Consider the following 15,485-nt stretch of genomic DNA (forward strand, 5'->3'; position numbering starts at 1 on the left):
CCCGCCGCCTCATTGGCCGGAGCGGCGGGCCAATAGGCGGCCGGAGAGACTACCTCCCCTCCGTTTACCTTCCCCACCAGCCGCCCCGACGGGGGGCGAGGGGCGCGCGGGCAGGGCGGCTGTTGGCGGGGCGGCTGTTGGCGGGGCGCCTCGGAGAGAAACGGGCAGCTGCCCCGCCGGGCACGCGCGCCTTGCCGCCCAAACGGGCGGGTGGGCAGCGCCGCCCGCCCCCTCTCAGCTAGGCTCCCCCGCGGCCTTGGGAGCAACGGGGGCACCGAGCGCCTGGCATCCTCGTTCGAGAGACCCAGGACTAATTTATCTCCTAACGCCTGGGAAAATTGCACTTTCAGAAAACTCCAGTGTCTGAAAATACGTGCTTTACAGCCAACTCCGGCGTGCGGGTTTCAGGGTCCCGTCTCTTTGAGCCTTGCCAGGCGCAGGGATGAGGAGGAGCGAGACCCGGGTGCTTGATCCAAGCTGCCAACAGGGTTATTTCATACCACGAATGTCACATCTAATATAAATTACAAAGTTTGTTGTGAAGCTCTCTGTCCCTTGATGGCTGCCATCCTGAGAACTCCCTGCCCCCGTGCCAGACCCCTTCCCTTCCTCCCACGTGGGCTGTCCCTGCAGGGAGTGCACGGCTTCTTGTGACGGAATGGGCTGAGTGTAATCCTTGTGTATTTCATATTGGTATCTGGATTAATCACCGAATCACGGAATTGTCAGAGTTGGAAGGGACCTCTAGAGATCATCCAGTCCCACTCCCCTGCTAAAGCAGGGTTGCCCAGAGCACATCACTCAGGACTGCATCCAGGCAGGTCTTGAAAATCTCCAGAGAAGGGGACTCCACGACCTCCCTGGGCAGCCTGTTCCAGGGCTCTGGCACCCTCACTGGAAAGAAGTTTTTCCTCATATTTGAATGGAACTTCCCATGTTCCAGCTTGTGCCCGTTGCCCCTCGTCCTATTGCTGGAAACAACTGAAAAGAGTCTGGCTCCACCATTCTTCAACCCACCCTTTAGGTACTTGTAAACATAGATAAGGTCTCCCCTCAGCCTTCTCCAGGCTGAAGAGCCCGAGCTCTTTGAGCCTTTCCTCGTAAGGGAGAACCCATATTGATATTAATTATTTAGTCTTATCCTAGTCTATTGATACCTTAGCCCTCAGGTTTCCTTGTTTTTCCCCAATCCCCCTGGTGGGGAGGGGTCATCGGGTGATGGAATAATTGGCTAAATGACAGTAAATTGTTGTGAGTTCCACAAACCATAACAGGCACTCAGGAGAGGTCAGGCATCACGGCCCACCAGTTGTCCAAAGGGCCTGACAGCTTCAAAGACCCATCAATGAAACTGTTTCAGGCCAAATTCACTGACACAGTATGTGCTCTGGCTCTCCAACAGCCTGGTGTCCTGGAGAAGACAGCAGTGGCCACCACGCTAGAGTGACCACTCCATCAACCCAAGCACACATGGATCCGCAACATTCCCAACTGACCTCCCATCCCAGAAATCGCCAGATAGTGAGCCACGAATGCAGCTTCTTCCTTCCCATCCTGAAGTGGTTTAGAGGGAAAAAAAAAAAAAAAACAAACCACACAACACAAAACCCCTGAGCAATTATGGCCCTTGGACTGTTCTTCCAAGACTAAGTGGTGATCTGTGCCGTGTCAGTGATTCGTTCTGCGTTTCTGAGGCGCCCCATAGAAAAGCAAAAGGCAAATTGCTCAAAAAAGGCTCTTCGGCTTTGCCACAGCCTTGGCACAGGATCACCTCTAAAATTTATTCTGCCACATGATTTTCACATCAGATGCCAAAAAGTACTACAGCTTTACAGCAAAAGCTAACCAGGCCCAGCAACGCAGGCACCCGAATCAACAATTTACTTGTCTCAAATCTCAAATGCCTCTATAGTAGAAGAAAAGCAGCTGTACGTCGTATTCCAGCTTTCTGGCCTCGGAGCACTACCTAAACACCCCGAGCCCCGAGGGAGGGCTGCAGAGGGAAGAGCTGAAGGAGGTGGCAAACGTCCTTCAGGGCCTGTGCCTGATTAGATGGATTCAGGAAGCTCCAGGGCTGCTCTAACTTCTGCTGGGGCCTGGAACCACCCTTCAGCCAATCCCCAAAAAATGAAGAAAATAGAATGAGTGTTTGGGGCTTCCTGTGCATCTCCTGGATTGCGCAAATCATTAGGTTAAAAAAAAAATAAATTATTATTTTCATGAAGATAAGGGGAAGGATGATTTTGCTGAAGTCGCAGGACCCTGAGATGGATTTGAGAAGAGGATAAATAATTGAAGCAGCTGTTTACCGTCAGTTGGAGAGGTCGTTAAGGTGCAGCATAACTCTTTAGAGATGTGAAGTTTTATAAAGTATAGAAATCCCTATCTGCACCCTCAATAATCCAACAAAAGCAAAATAAGGACATCCTGGACATCCTTAATTTGGCCATTATGTCCTTTTAATTAAGGTGTTTTACTCATTAAAAGCATGGCACGCAATTTCATAATCCTGTTTTAAGCTCCAAAACTGAGCTTCCAACGTGCCCAACTGATGGGGATGAAATCTTTAACAAAAAGAAACAACACATGGACACCTAAAAACCCAAAAGCACAAAAATACGCAAACCAATCTCATTTGAGCTTGTTTTTGAATACCTCCCGCCAAAACAAAAGTGAGCTACTATCAAAATTGACCTAATTGCATCGTAGCTCAGAATAAAGCGATCCTTTCACTACGTGTCTGGCTTAACGGCCTTAACATCATATTGTCATGAGCAGGGTGACATCGCCACCCTTTAGGTCAGATTTCAAGGTGTAGTGTCACCAATCCAGAGGCGTGACAGGCTTTTTTATTATGTTTTCTGTTTATAATTTTGATTCAAAAACCTCGGCAACACTTCAGATGCTCGTAATCCTTATTGAAACTGGCTTGATGCGGATTACACCCTGAAGCACAAAGGAAGTCTTTATCACTTATGGCCAGTGTTTCAGGAGCTTATAACTGTAATCGGGTAGGGATTATATCAGCATGATCCATATTAGCTCAACGATGGCAAAAAGCTTTTTTTCTGTGTGACCTCCCCACCTAGGGCACGACAATAATAAAAATGGTAAGGTGTGCAACAAACAGGTGCCACTGAAGGTGGAGTCACTGTCCACTGCAGGCAGAGGATAGTACTTTGGATTTTGAAAGAAAAATTAGTCATTAATTAGTGGGAGCAGATCCTTGTATGGTGCATTGTTATCCAGGATTATTTCATTAGGATCTGCTGACCCAATTTCTGCATTGGAAAGGGAATTACATTTTTTCACATGATTGGGAGGGGGGGGAAAGAAGAAAAAAAAAAAAAAAAAAAAAATCAATAACATGGATTACTCAAACTTTAAAAAAATCTGGTCGCAACCAAGAGCCAGGTACCTGTACTGGTATCTCTACAAAAGCCAAATGAAATGAGAACCATTACAAATATGTAATCATGTCTTCACCAGAATCGGATTTCAGTTCCCTTAAAATACATAATTCCTAATTAAAACATATGGAATCCAGCTAATACAGCCTCATGACTAAGGGATTTAGTGAAGGGCAGGAATTTTTTATTACTGGTATGGCAGTCCCCTCTGTCACGGGTCATCCCTAGCTTACTCCTCCTGCAGCCGCCCTGGGGATAGCTGACTCAGATAAATTAAAAGAGCTTCATTTGGGAAGCTTCCCCAACACACGAAAGGATTCGCCTCCTAATCTGTCAAAATCCAATAACGTTAAAGCAACTGCAACCTGCTTATGGCTCAGTGGGGCTCTCCAGCCAACGGGCAGGACCCGTGGCCCAGCACCGGGCGGGCAGCAGCACGGAGGGACAGGACAAAACCCCACCTCAGAAGCAGCAGCAGCAGAGATCTCTGCTGCTGAAGTTATTTCGTGCCCAAGCTCGTGTGACCAAAGTGGTTCAGCCACCCCGGGACATCACCCATTCCCCTGCACTCACCCATTTTCCACGGCCATGAATATGGGACCCTCTGCATGACATGGGACGCATCTCGCTAGGGTCCTGCTCTCTGCTCCTCATCCTCACTAGCACAAAAATACATCTCAACATATCTGACACTTGAGTTCCTCTATAATAAAACACCACTACAGGTGTCCTTAATGCTCTGCCCAGATCACCTTACAACCACTCACCGGTCTCGAATCAGCAGCTCCTCTTTCAGGAGATCTCAGGGTAGCTCTCTGGAAGGGGACAACACCATGAGCCCTATTTCCACAGTGGGGGGACAGAGGAAAAAGCTCCCCCAAAGCCACCCCATAGCAAGGACAACCCTTCTACTGAAACCAAGCCTACAAAACCACCACAGGCAGGTGTTTTCCCTTTCTTATAAACTCATCTCACTTGCTAATCATTTCCATGTGCCAGTCAAGTAACAAGGGAGTCAGGGAGCAACATCACATTCGCTGTATATTCCTAGAGAACAAGATCACCGGAGGAGTTAAAAGAAGCCCCTTCTGTCGAGATCATGGGTGAAAAGGGACCCCCATAACCTCCTGGAAGCAAAGGCTCAGGTTACCTTGGAAGGCAGCTTGTCCTGCCCGGCGGCGGTTTGTCCAGAGGATGAGGGAAGCGACGCCGGCGGGGAGAGGTCTGCTCCCCTCCCAGTGCAGACACCCACCATGGGTGCTTTGCGACCTGCCGCCCTCCTCCGGCACGCAGCCTGCCTTGTCGCTAATGGGAGATGCGTGTACAATTCTCTGCCGGGTTATAGCAGCATTATTTTTTAAACAGGTAGCTGCTTTTTCTGCCCGTTACACTGCTGGAGAGGAATCCAGATGCCACTGTATTCCCGCTCCTGCCAGCCCAAGCCATTCCTGCAGAGGCAGGGACAGCCAGCGCGTGAAATCACCCCAGGGGAATGGCCCCTTCCATGCCTGCGAGCACTTCGGGGAAATTTGCTTTTTCCCTTTTTCCTTCAGTTTTAGCTCAGTGAATAACACTTTAGTGCTAAGCGCAGCAGCTGCAATAGGCCTCCTTTTTCGGTGTTTTGGGACCTGGTTGGTTTTTGATATTTCTATTGCAAAGCCTGTTGAGAGAGGAACACCTTCTGGTGAAGTTACCTGCCACTTATGCCACCTGGTGACGAAGGCTAAGGCACCTCCCGCTCATCCTGTCACAAAGTCTAAGATGCTACAATTCACCCAATGCCTTTAATCCCGCAGATAATGGCATAACGAGATCCAGTGGCTGGGGCTTGAACCTAAAATATACACTTAATTTGCCATTTCAGTGAAAGTAGTTAACAAGCAGGATGGCTTTGCAGGGAGCAGGGCAGCCTCTCCCACACTGGCAGCCTGCATCAAGACCAGATGCATCTCTGGGAGACATGACTGAGGTCAGCTGTAAGTTAATGGGGAAAAAATAATAATACTGGGTCCAATTGCATGGTCTGGTATGAAGGATGAGATGGGCCAACGAGCCCTTTCTGCGCCCTTGAACTTTCTGAATCCATCTTATCCGGAGGGGAAAGAATGGCAAGGGCTGCCTTTGCCATTTTACCATGGCTGATTCTTAATCAATAGCAGGGCTGGCAGTAGCTCTTGTGCAATACCACTTTCCCCAGAGCTGGGCCCTCTTCCCCTGCAATGCTCCCAACCCCTGCTGGTCTCAGAAGAATTGAGCCCAAAGCTCCACATAGCAATTCAAATGCATCACCAGACACTAGGCCACCGGGTTAACCACTGTTTAATTTCGTCACATTTGTTTGTGAGTTATGTACGTGCCTTTCTTTTGTCAACATCTCCTTTTAAAAAGGATATTGATTTTGTTTTCAAAGGCTCTCGAAAATAAAATGAATGACTACATTCTAAGGAAGAGTCATTTTCTCAACAGCTGTAAATAATTTATTGTTCGCAACCCACCCAGATCAAAAGATACTTCATCAACTGATGTGGCAAAATCTGGTGCAAGCTGCATTTCTATTATCTCAGATCCAATTAACCATTTGGAGCAGACTAAAACATAACTAGATCAATCCAGAATCAGATTAATATCCAATCCATAATCACATTAATCACAATCTGTCCATAATTAGCCATCAGATAATCCCATTGGACAGGAGGTGACATGCAGTATCCCATTATCTCATTAATTATCTATTTTCAGTATCAGACATTGTCCCCAAACACAAGGAAATGTTTTTAAAGGAAAAATGGACAGGGAATTCTCCTTTGGCTACATCCTCTCTGTTGAAGCCCCCAGTGGATCGACGTTGGGGTTTTACATTTCTTTGGTTTTAAATGTTCTGTTAGAACCAAAGGCTGGCTTTTTTTTTTTTTTTTTTTTTTGAGAGAGAGAGATGTCATCTTTTTAAATAAAATATGATTATCTTAGGAAGATGGATAAATAAAACATTTGTTTCATGTGAACAAGTTTATGAAAGAAAAGAAAACCCTTCATCAAAGGTTTTAATGGTAACATGATAACAATAGCTTTGCAATGCTAAATCTTATTGCAGATGGTTCCTGTCCTTTTTTGTAATGTAAGTGAAATTGTGTTCCATCTGTTTTAATTTTATAATGGACTTAATCCATGGCTGGCTCTGAAAGAATCAGCATTTACTGCCTTTGCAATCTGCTGCAAACAAAAAAATTGTTACCGTTTCTCCTTTCTAGAGGGAACTTGTATTTCTATTTGGGAGCGAAACCCAAAGTGTTGCTCCGTAGAGAGCGGGGAGCGCTGCCGGCTGGCCTCGCCCCGTGGCCAGGCAGCCCCTGCCAGCTCTCCCCCCAAACCCGGCCGGAATTGCCCCAAAAGCGGTTGGAAACTCTGGGCACTGGGTGGAGGAGAGCAAGGAGTAATCCGTGCGGCAGCAGAGATTGCATTTGGTTTTGACTAGCAAATGCTTCCAGCATTTCCAAGCGACCTGAAAGCGGTTTTCCAGAGATCTCTCCTGACCTGAATGATCCTACGATGTTACAAGGTGCTTTCCCTAAACCCCTGCCAAAGGAATCAACAATTAACCTGTTTGTAAAATACGGTGGTATTGGACTGGTTTTATGCCTCTCAGCATTACCTGTAGTCATTTTAAAGTTTTTCACTCATCACCTAAAGGAGGTTTGGGGGCTTTCAGCATTTCCCTGGCAAGTCCTTTTTTGGGATTTTCCACTAAATTGCCCGTGCAGCACTGCCCACCCTGCTCCTACCTGCTGTCATGAGCCGAGTCCAGTCCCACCGTACCTGCCTGGTGGCAGCTCGTACCGACACAGGTGTGCCTGCGCTGGAAAAGTTTGGGTGGCTCAGCTGTAACCTTTCCCGCTCCCAAGCCGGTGGGAGGCTTGGGAGGACCCTGCCCTTGAGCGAGAAAAGGGTGATGCAACACGGAGCATCCCTGCCAAGCTGCTGTATTCTTAGACGTGTCTCATTCTCCTATCACTCTGACATTTTATTTTTGCATTTTATTGTTAACACATGCAGATACTGACTCACTCAGGGCTCCGTGGATTCTGGCTCAGACTGAAGTCACCCTCCTGCACCCCCTTTCCAGCCAGGCACCCAAGCACAGCCAGGACACTCTGTGCCACCCCCACGGCCGTGGCAGCGCTGTGGAGGTTCCCGTCACCCGTCCCGCAGGGTCACCCAAGCTCGGAGAGCCAGCCAAATGCCCTTTTCCAATGCCCTTCGCATCGCTGGCCTCCCAGCTCAGCTCTGCTGCTGACAAACGAGCCACGCTAACGGCAGGCAGCGGTCGGACCGCAAATGCAGACAGGCGCCACGGCCGCTCTGCCACTGCCACACAGGCAGGGGACACGACACGTGGGCTTGCCCTGCACTGAGGATGTCACTGCCACACCGCACCTCCGCGCCTTCGCATGTGCAGAGGCGGGCAGGGATGCCAAAATCCCCCGGAGACACATGCCCCTGCTGAAGCGGGTACCCCAAACGCCATCCTGCCTCTCTCAGCTCCTCTGCAAACTTAAATGTTTGCTTTCAGCGTTTGGGGTCCTGAAAGGTGTATCAGGGGCTGTGGTCAGGCTGGGAGAGTGGGTCAAACAGTCAAACACCGGTTATCCAAACCCTCCACTCCCCCTCCTCAGCTTCTGCGACAGCAGGGTGCCTAACTCACCCAAAAAAACAAGTGCTTCAGCTGGAAAACCCATCCTGTCTCCCTGCTCCGAGCAAAATGAGCACAGCATGCTGTTCCTCAGCCAAAATTTAAAGTCACCGTGTCCTTCCCGAGCTGTACAGGTTGGTCTATGCCTGTCAAATTCTGTGTGTAAAATTAAAAAGGCGATTGCATGGAGGGGAGGGACAGGACCAAAGCCCCAAGACAGCAGCAATCTCAATTTCAGCATATATAAGCTTTTGAGCTACTCGTGCCGCTGTGCTGCAAAGTCTTTGGAAATTTAAAACGGAGTCAAAGGCCGCTGAAGCACTCTCCCTATTTTTCTGCTCACGCACATGAAGGCTGGGGGGAAAGAGGGAGGAAAAACGAATAAAAGGATAAAAAAGCAACAGGAGCGGTTCAGCTGCAGGAGCAGCACGGGATCAGGTGCATGAAAGTGCGGTAAAATACTATTTTTTCCTCTAATTTAAACTCATCAGACAGCTGCTGCCCGGGACGGCCGCCCCGACCACGCCAGCGTTCCCCTTCGGGTCCGTCGGGGCAGCCCTCCCGCGCACCATCCCCCGCAGGCAATCGCTCCGCGGGCGCGCAGCCTTGAGCCGGTGTCCCCCGCGGAGACCCCTGCCCGTCTGCCGCGGGGCTGCGCCTCCGCACAGCGCCGGGGACTGTCCCGCCGCGCCCGTCCGCGGGCACCTGCCTGCAGCACGACGGAAGGCAGGGACAACGAAATAAAGGGCGAAAGAGAGCGGAAAGGGCAGGAAAAGGGAAATAAAAGAAGGAGAACATAAAAGGCGAAATAAAAGTCAAGGAAAATAACAGGGAAAAGGGGGAAAAAAAGCTAAAATGAATCTCCATCTCCTCGGGCTGCCGCCGCCGTCCCCGCCGCGGACAGGGACGGGTCGCACCGCGCCGGTCGGTCGGTCGGTCGGCGGGTCCCGCGGGCGGCCGCGCCTGTCGGGCGGCCGCCGTGCTGCCCGGTACGCAGGGCGCTCAGGCGCGGATCCACCGCCCCCGCGGAGGAGGAGCTTCCCCCCGCGCAGCACACGGGGCCACCCGCCCCGTCCGAGCCGCCGGCGGCGCCGGGGCCGCGCCACGCCGGTTTCCCGCGGGGGCGGCCCGGGGAGTCCGCGCTGCTCCGCGCCGCTGCGCGCCCCGCCGCGCGCCCATTGTTCAGCACGGCCAATCCGCGGGCGCCCTCCCCGCGGCCGCCAATCGCCTCTGGGGGCCGCGCGGTGAGGTCAGCACCGCCCCCCTCCCCTCACGGCCCCCCCCCATCGCCACCCCCCCCTCCGCGGCCGGTGCGCGCTGACATCACGGCGCGGCCCCGGCGGGGCGGGCCCGGGGGGGCGGGCGCGGCCCCCGCCCCGCGCGGCCGCGGGTAGTGGTGGAGCGGCGGCTCCGCATCCCGCATCCCCGCATCGCCGGCCGGTGCGCAGGGGGCCGCCCGCATGGTGGACATCCTCCTCCCGCGGCCGCTCCCGGGCGCCATGGGGGAGCCCTCCAAGAGTAAGTGCGGGGAGGGTGCGGGGAGCTGCGGGACGCGGCGGGGGCCGGGCTCCGCGCTGCCGTCGGGTGGCCGCCGCGCCGGCACGGAGCCGCGGGCGCGGTGACAGCACCCGGGAAGGGCTGGGGAGGGGCGCGGGCGGCCGCGGGCTCGGGCCGTGGCATCGCCGGTGCCGCCGTTCCCGTTCGCGCCCCGCGCTCCCCGGCCCCCGCCGCCCCCGCTCCTTACCGAGCGCCTGTCCCTTCGCCTGTCCGCGCCGCTGGTCTCGCTCCTTTCCGCCCTTTCCGTTTCTTTCCGTCTTCCCCTCCGCTTTTTCTTTCTTTCTTTCCTTCCCCCTTTCTCTGCCCGCGGTACCGTTTGTCTGTCTGTCTCTCTTTCCGTGTTTCGGTTTGTCTGTCTTTTTTTTTTTTTTAAACTTCTCTTTCCGTTTTTTTTTTTCTTTCTTTCTTTCTCTTTCTGTTCTTCTGTTTTTGTTTGGGTTTATTTCTCTTTCTCTCCCTTTGATTTCTTGTCTCTTACTGTTTTCGTTTGTCCACGTTCCCGTTTTAACTGTGTCTTTCTGTTTTTTCGCTGGTTTTGTTTCTCTTTCTGTCAATCCGTTTTCATTTATTTTCTCTTCTTTCAGTTTTTCCTCACCTTTTGTTGTAGCGTTTCTGTGTTTCTGCGTTTATTTCCTTTCCCGAAATTCTACTTTTGTGTCTCTTTCTGCATTTCTTTCCCTCGATCAAGTTTCTGTTTTGGTTTTGTTTGGTTTTTAATTTCTGGCTGTATTTATTTATCTCCTTTCGCGTTTCCACTCTTTTTTTTTTCTTCTTCTTCTTCTTCTCTCTGTGTTTGTCTTTATTTCTCTTTCTTCCTATTTTGAGAAAAGAAAGAAAGAAAAAAAAAAAGATCAGACTAGGGCAAAAAAAAAAGTGTACTTTCCCTAATTCCTGGCGCTTCTGCTCTGGCCCGCCGCTGCCTCTGACCGTGCCCCGCTCGCTCCCGGCAGGGCGGCCGGGGCTGGCCCTGTGCGCGGGCTGCGGGGGCCGCATCCAGGACCCCTTCCTGCTGCGGGTGTCGCCGGACCTGGAGTGGCACGTCGCCTGCCTCAAGTGCGCCGAGTGCGGGCAGCCCCTGGACGAGACCTGCACATGCTTCCTGCGGGACGGCAAGGCCTACTGCAAGCGGGACTACAGCAGGTGACCCCGAAATTACCGAAAAAAAAAAAAGCACACAAAGCCCCTTTAAAATAATGATAATAATAATAATAAAAAAAAAAAAACACCAAAACCAAAACAACCCGAATTTCCCCCAAACGAAAACCGGCCGCCCCGACGGCCCTGACGCCGCCCGGCCTCCCCGCAGGCTCTTCGGCATCAAGTGCGCCCAGTGCCGGGCGTCCTTCAGCAGCAGCGACCTGGTGATGCGCGCCCGCGACCACGTCTACCACCTGGAGTGCTTCCGCTGCGCCGCCTGCGGCCGCCAGCTCCTGCCCGGCGACCAGTTCTGCCTGCGGGACCGCGACCTCCTCTGCCGCGCCGACCACGGGCCCAACCACGACGGCACCGCCGCCTCCCGCGGGCCGCGCAGCCCCGCGCTGCCGCCGCCCGCCGCCCACCTGGCAGGTAACGGCTGCTCCCCCTCGGCGGGGCGGGGAGGGGAGATGGGGGGGAGGGGGGGGAAACGGGGAAGTGGGGTGCGGAGGGGCGGCGCTGACGGTACGCGCCCTCCCCGCGGCAGAACCGGTGCCCGGGCGGCCGCCCGCCCCGCGGCCCGCTGCGCACAAGGCGGCGGAGAAGACCACCCGCGTACGGACGGTGCTGAACGAGAAGCAGCTGCACACGCTGCGGACCTGCTACGCCGCCAACCCGCGCCCCGACGCCCTGATGAAGGAGCAGCTGGTGGAGATGACGGGGCTCAGCCCCCGCGTCATCCGCGTCTGGTTCCAGAACAAGCGCTGCAAGGACAAGAAAAAATCCATCCTCATGAAACAGCTCCAGCAGCAGCAGCACAGCGACAAGACGGTGAGCGCCCGCCAGCCCCGACGGGGAGGGGGGGGGTGGCGGGGGTTATAGGGGAGGGGTCCCGGGCTGAAGCTCCCCCCACCCCCCGTCTGCCCGCAGAGTCTGCAGGGTCTCACCGGGACGCCGCTGGTGGCCGGTAGCCCCATCCGCCACGAAAGCGCCGTGCAGGGCAGCGCCGTGGAGGTGCAGACCTACCAGCCGCCCTGGAAAGCGCTCAGCGAGTTCGCCCTGCAGAGCGACCTGGAGCAGCCCGCCGCCTTCCAGCAGCTGGTGAGCCCCGCCGCACCGGGCCCCGCCGCACCGGGCCGCCCCCTCGGGCGGCGGGGGTCGGGCGGGCGGCGGCCCGTCCCGGGCGCTGCGGGAAAGGGGGGACGTGGCTGGGGACGGGGGAGAGCGGGCCGGGCCCTCACCGCCGCTGCTCCCCCAGGTCTCCTTCTCCGAGTCCGGCTCCTTGGGCACCTCCTCCGGCAGCGACGTGACCTCGCTGTCCTCCCAGCTCCCCGACACCCCCAACAGCATGGTGCCCAGCCCGGCCGAGACGTGAGGCCGCCCGGCCGCCCGCCGCCGCGGGACTTCCGCATGCCTGCGCTCCCTGCATGAGACACCCGGCCCCGGGCCGCTCCCAGAGCGCCGGACAAACGCCTTTGTTTTTTAATTATTCTTATTTAAAAACAAAAAAAACATGTTACTGACGGCCAAAAAAGCACCGGGATCCTCGCTGCCTTCACCAGACCGGAGAGAGAGCCCCCGCCCTGGTTATTTCGTTGTTTTGGGTTTTTTCCCTGCGGATTTCGATGTTTCTTTTCCCTAAAGAAACGCGGATTTCACCGCTGGAGCCCGGCACGGTGACAGGCTGCCTCGCCCGCCGCTTGCTCCGGGGGCGGCTGTTCTTCCCCTTTTTGGAAGGGGAAAAAGGAAAAAAACAAACCAAACAAACCAACCAACAAATCCAACCAAACAAAAGGGGGAAAGACTCCCTCGGCGTACGCGCCTTTCCGCGGCCGCGGAGCCGGCCCGGCCTTCCCTCCGCGGAGCCGCGCCGTCCAGCCTCATCTCACGCCGATGCCTCGCCCGGGCCCGCACGATCGCTGGAAAAACGGGACACGGAAACGAGACTTTTTACCGGGAAAACCAGTACTAATAATGTTAAGTTATCAATGGACGGAGGACGGATTGTTTTGAGCCTTTAACGAACAAAAGTAAGTTATTGTTATTTATTGTCAGAGTCAGCGGTTGAATAGTGGGATTAAATATTTTGGACTTAATAAAAAAAAAAAAAAAAAGGAGAAAACAAGGCAAGGCGAGGATTGAAACGAAAACAGGGGCGGGAGGGCGGCGGCGAGGCCCCCCCGAGCGCGGAGCGGGCCGGGGGCGACCCGCAGCCCCGGCTTTGCCATCCCGGCCTCCCCGCACGGCGTTAATCGGATTTCCCCACCGCGGCCGCTTATTTATAGCCAGGGAGGCGGAGGGCGGGTTTCCCTTTCGGAGCGGCCCCGCCGGGCCGTGCCCGCACCTGCTGCCCTGCGGGGCCGCGGCCGCGGGGGCTCTCCGGGGCGGCGGCGGCGGCGAGGCGGGCCGTTCTCTCGCCTGGGTCCGTCCCCCCCTGTTTAGACGCGGGCGGCGGCTCGTTATCTGCCCTCGGCATCGCCTGGGAGCGCGGCGGGGCTCGCTCCCTCCCCGGTACCCGGGCAGGATGGCCAGGCCCGGGAAGCCTTAACCGGCCCTCTCACCGCACCCATGGCCGGGCAGCCGGGCCCGGGGGGAGCTGGGCCCTACCTGAGCTGCCAGGGGCTGGGGTGGGGACGGCCCCGCCACCGCCACGCCCAGGGGCCGAGGAAGCGGGTGCTCGGGGACCGAGCTGGCCCGCCCGGTCGCCCCGCACTTGCCGTCGGGGCGCAGGGAGCAGCCCGGGCTGCCGGGGCCGCCTCAGCCGGGGGTTCGCCTGCCGCCGCCGCGGCGCGCGTTCCCCCGGGCCCGGGGCCAGGTGGGACCGGGGTGTCCCGTCCCCCGCCACCCCGCCTCCCGCCGCGGGTCCCCCGCCGGTACCTAGCTCCGCCTGGGCCGGGTTCCAGCTCCCCGCGCTCCCCCGGGGCTCGGCTGCAGCGAGCTGTTCCCTCAGCGGGCAGCGGGGCCGGGCGGGCGGGAAAATCACCTCAGCCTGAGGCGGCCTCGCTCCCGCCGAGCCCCGGTTCCCCCTCAGGCGGCGGCCTCGCCTCAGGCAGCGCCGCGGCCCTCGCCGGGCGGATCGGGATCGCCGCTGCCGCCGCCTCAGGTGCGGCGAGGGGGCCCCGGCCCGCGGTGGCCATGGGGGGCGGGTGGCGGTGGCCGCGAGCCGCCTGCGGCCCGGGCTCGGCGCGGCCCCCGAGGAAGCCCCGTCCCCTCAGGGCCGGCGGGGCCCTCGGCCCGGAGAATAAACCTCGCCGAGACACGCCGCCGTTTCCACGTTTTAATCGCGCTTCACGGAACCTTCAGCGTTAAAGGGAACATCACGAGGTTTAAACAGCCGTTATTAAAGTCGTATCGAAACGTTAAAAATGCACGTGGTTTAAAAAAAATCCGTTATTACATGAATTAGCCCAAATCATCAAAAAAAAAAAAAATTACAAACGAACTTTTTTCAGAGCCAAATCTTGAGAAATTCATAACACTTTTGATTAACTGGAAAGACATCTTAGCAGTCCTTTTTTTTTTTCTTCCTTCTCTCGAGCCTTACAGAGATTCAAACACCAACACTTGCAACACAGAAGTCACGCTACAGACAGAATAAGTTATTTTATTACAAGATATATAGAACATATTATTTTTTTTTTCTCTATTTGCCATCTTATTTCAGCAGTTCCGCAGTGCAAGTGCCACCACATCACAGGGTAGCAAACACCCCGACCATGACATAGGATATGCGAATGGAACAAACTCAAATTATCAAAATTACAAAAACAGAACTTGGAAGTTATCTACAGTACTTAGGATATAAATAGTGCAAATTATGTATCTACAGCGTTAAGTATTTAGAGTATCAAAAACTTTTCGGGAGAGCCTTTTAGAGAAGGTAGTCAGCAGGAACCGGTCAGCACGACGACATTAGGGATTTTTAAAAACAAATACGACGCCTATTTTTTCAAGAAGAACTGTCGAGCTTCTTCCCAGGACTGGCGGGGGAATCTGTTGGACAGCTCAAGATAATCTTGAGAATTGAAAAATTTTTCTGTTGGAGACAGAACATAAAATTACCGAGTTATTCCCTCTTAAGATAAGATGGCAATAAAACAAGAATAATGAACGCGCGGCCAATTCGAGATACTTCAAGTCATTTACTCCCCTCCCCCTACCAAGGGCGGCTCAGATCATGGGGTGACGCTTCTGTGGAGCTTGGGACTCCGAGGTTTTGCTTTAAAAAGAGGGGCAAAGGCTTAGATTTTTAAGCTTTTGGATGAGGCGCCTCTGGCTTTACGCATCGGAACGTTACACATCGTTACACGCTTCACGTTCTTGGACCCACAGGGGAACAATTCCGCCGCCTCCGAGTTCGGGCGGCCTCCACCCCGCTCTCCTGGCTCAGCACCCTCTTTTTCCACGAGGGGCTGCGGAGGAGTTTTGCTCCCCGATTCCCCCAAAAATATTATAAATGCAGTTTTTAATCCCACGGGCACCGCTGGTAACGTGAAGGGGGCTACAGCGTGCGTGCACGGGTCTGGGGGGGTCCGACCCTTTGAGCAGCGCAGCACCCAACAAGGCAGTCTGCGCTTCCACCGTTTATTCCCAGCAGCTCCACTGCTCCCCTTTCGTTTTCTGGGGATGCCGTCCTTCAAGTGATAAAACGGATAAAAATAATCCTGCTTATACTATCATTAAGTCAGCATTTTTGC

The 15,485-nt window shown here is 54.7% G+C and overlaps 2 protein-coding genes across 2 annotated transcripts in view; one reads left to right on the forward strand and one right to left on the reverse strand.

Annotated features, from left to right (window-relative positions):
- The first annotated feature begins 9,557 nt into the window (after positions 1 to 9,557).
- Positions 9,558 to 12,163, forward strand: ISL2 (ISL LIM homeobox 2). The gene is made up of 6 exons (XM_074155465.1): positions 9,558 to 9,615; positions 10,605 to 10,794; positions 10,961 to 11,220; positions 11,336 to 11,619; positions 11,719 to 11,889; positions 12,047 to 12,163. Exons 1-6 carry the CDS (start codon positions 9,558 to 9,560, stop codon positions 12,161 to 12,163), a joined length of 1,080 nt encoding a protein of 359 aa, XP_074011566.1.
- A 1,888-nt stretch (positions 12,164 to 14,051) lies between these two features.
- The window catches only part of SCAPER (S-phase cyclin A associated protein in the ER), a 159,893-nt gene continuing 158,459 nt past the window's right edge, over positions 14,052 to 15,485 (reverse strand). Inside the window, exon 32 of the mRNA XM_074155466.1 lies at positions 14,052 to 14,824. Within this exon, the coding sequence (XP_074011567.1) occupies positions 14,730 to 14,824 (95 nt within the window). The 3' untranslated portion in view covers positions 14,052 to 14,729. The remainder of the gene's footprint in view (positions 14,825 to 15,485) is intronic.

The sequence above is a fragment of the Numenius arquata genome, chromosome 11 (assembly GCF_964106895.1).
Source record: "Numenius arquata chromosome 11, bNumArq3.hap1.1, whole genome shotgun sequence".
NCBI lineage: Eukaryota > Metazoa > Chordata > Aves > Charadriiformes > Scolopacidae > Numenius > Numenius arquata.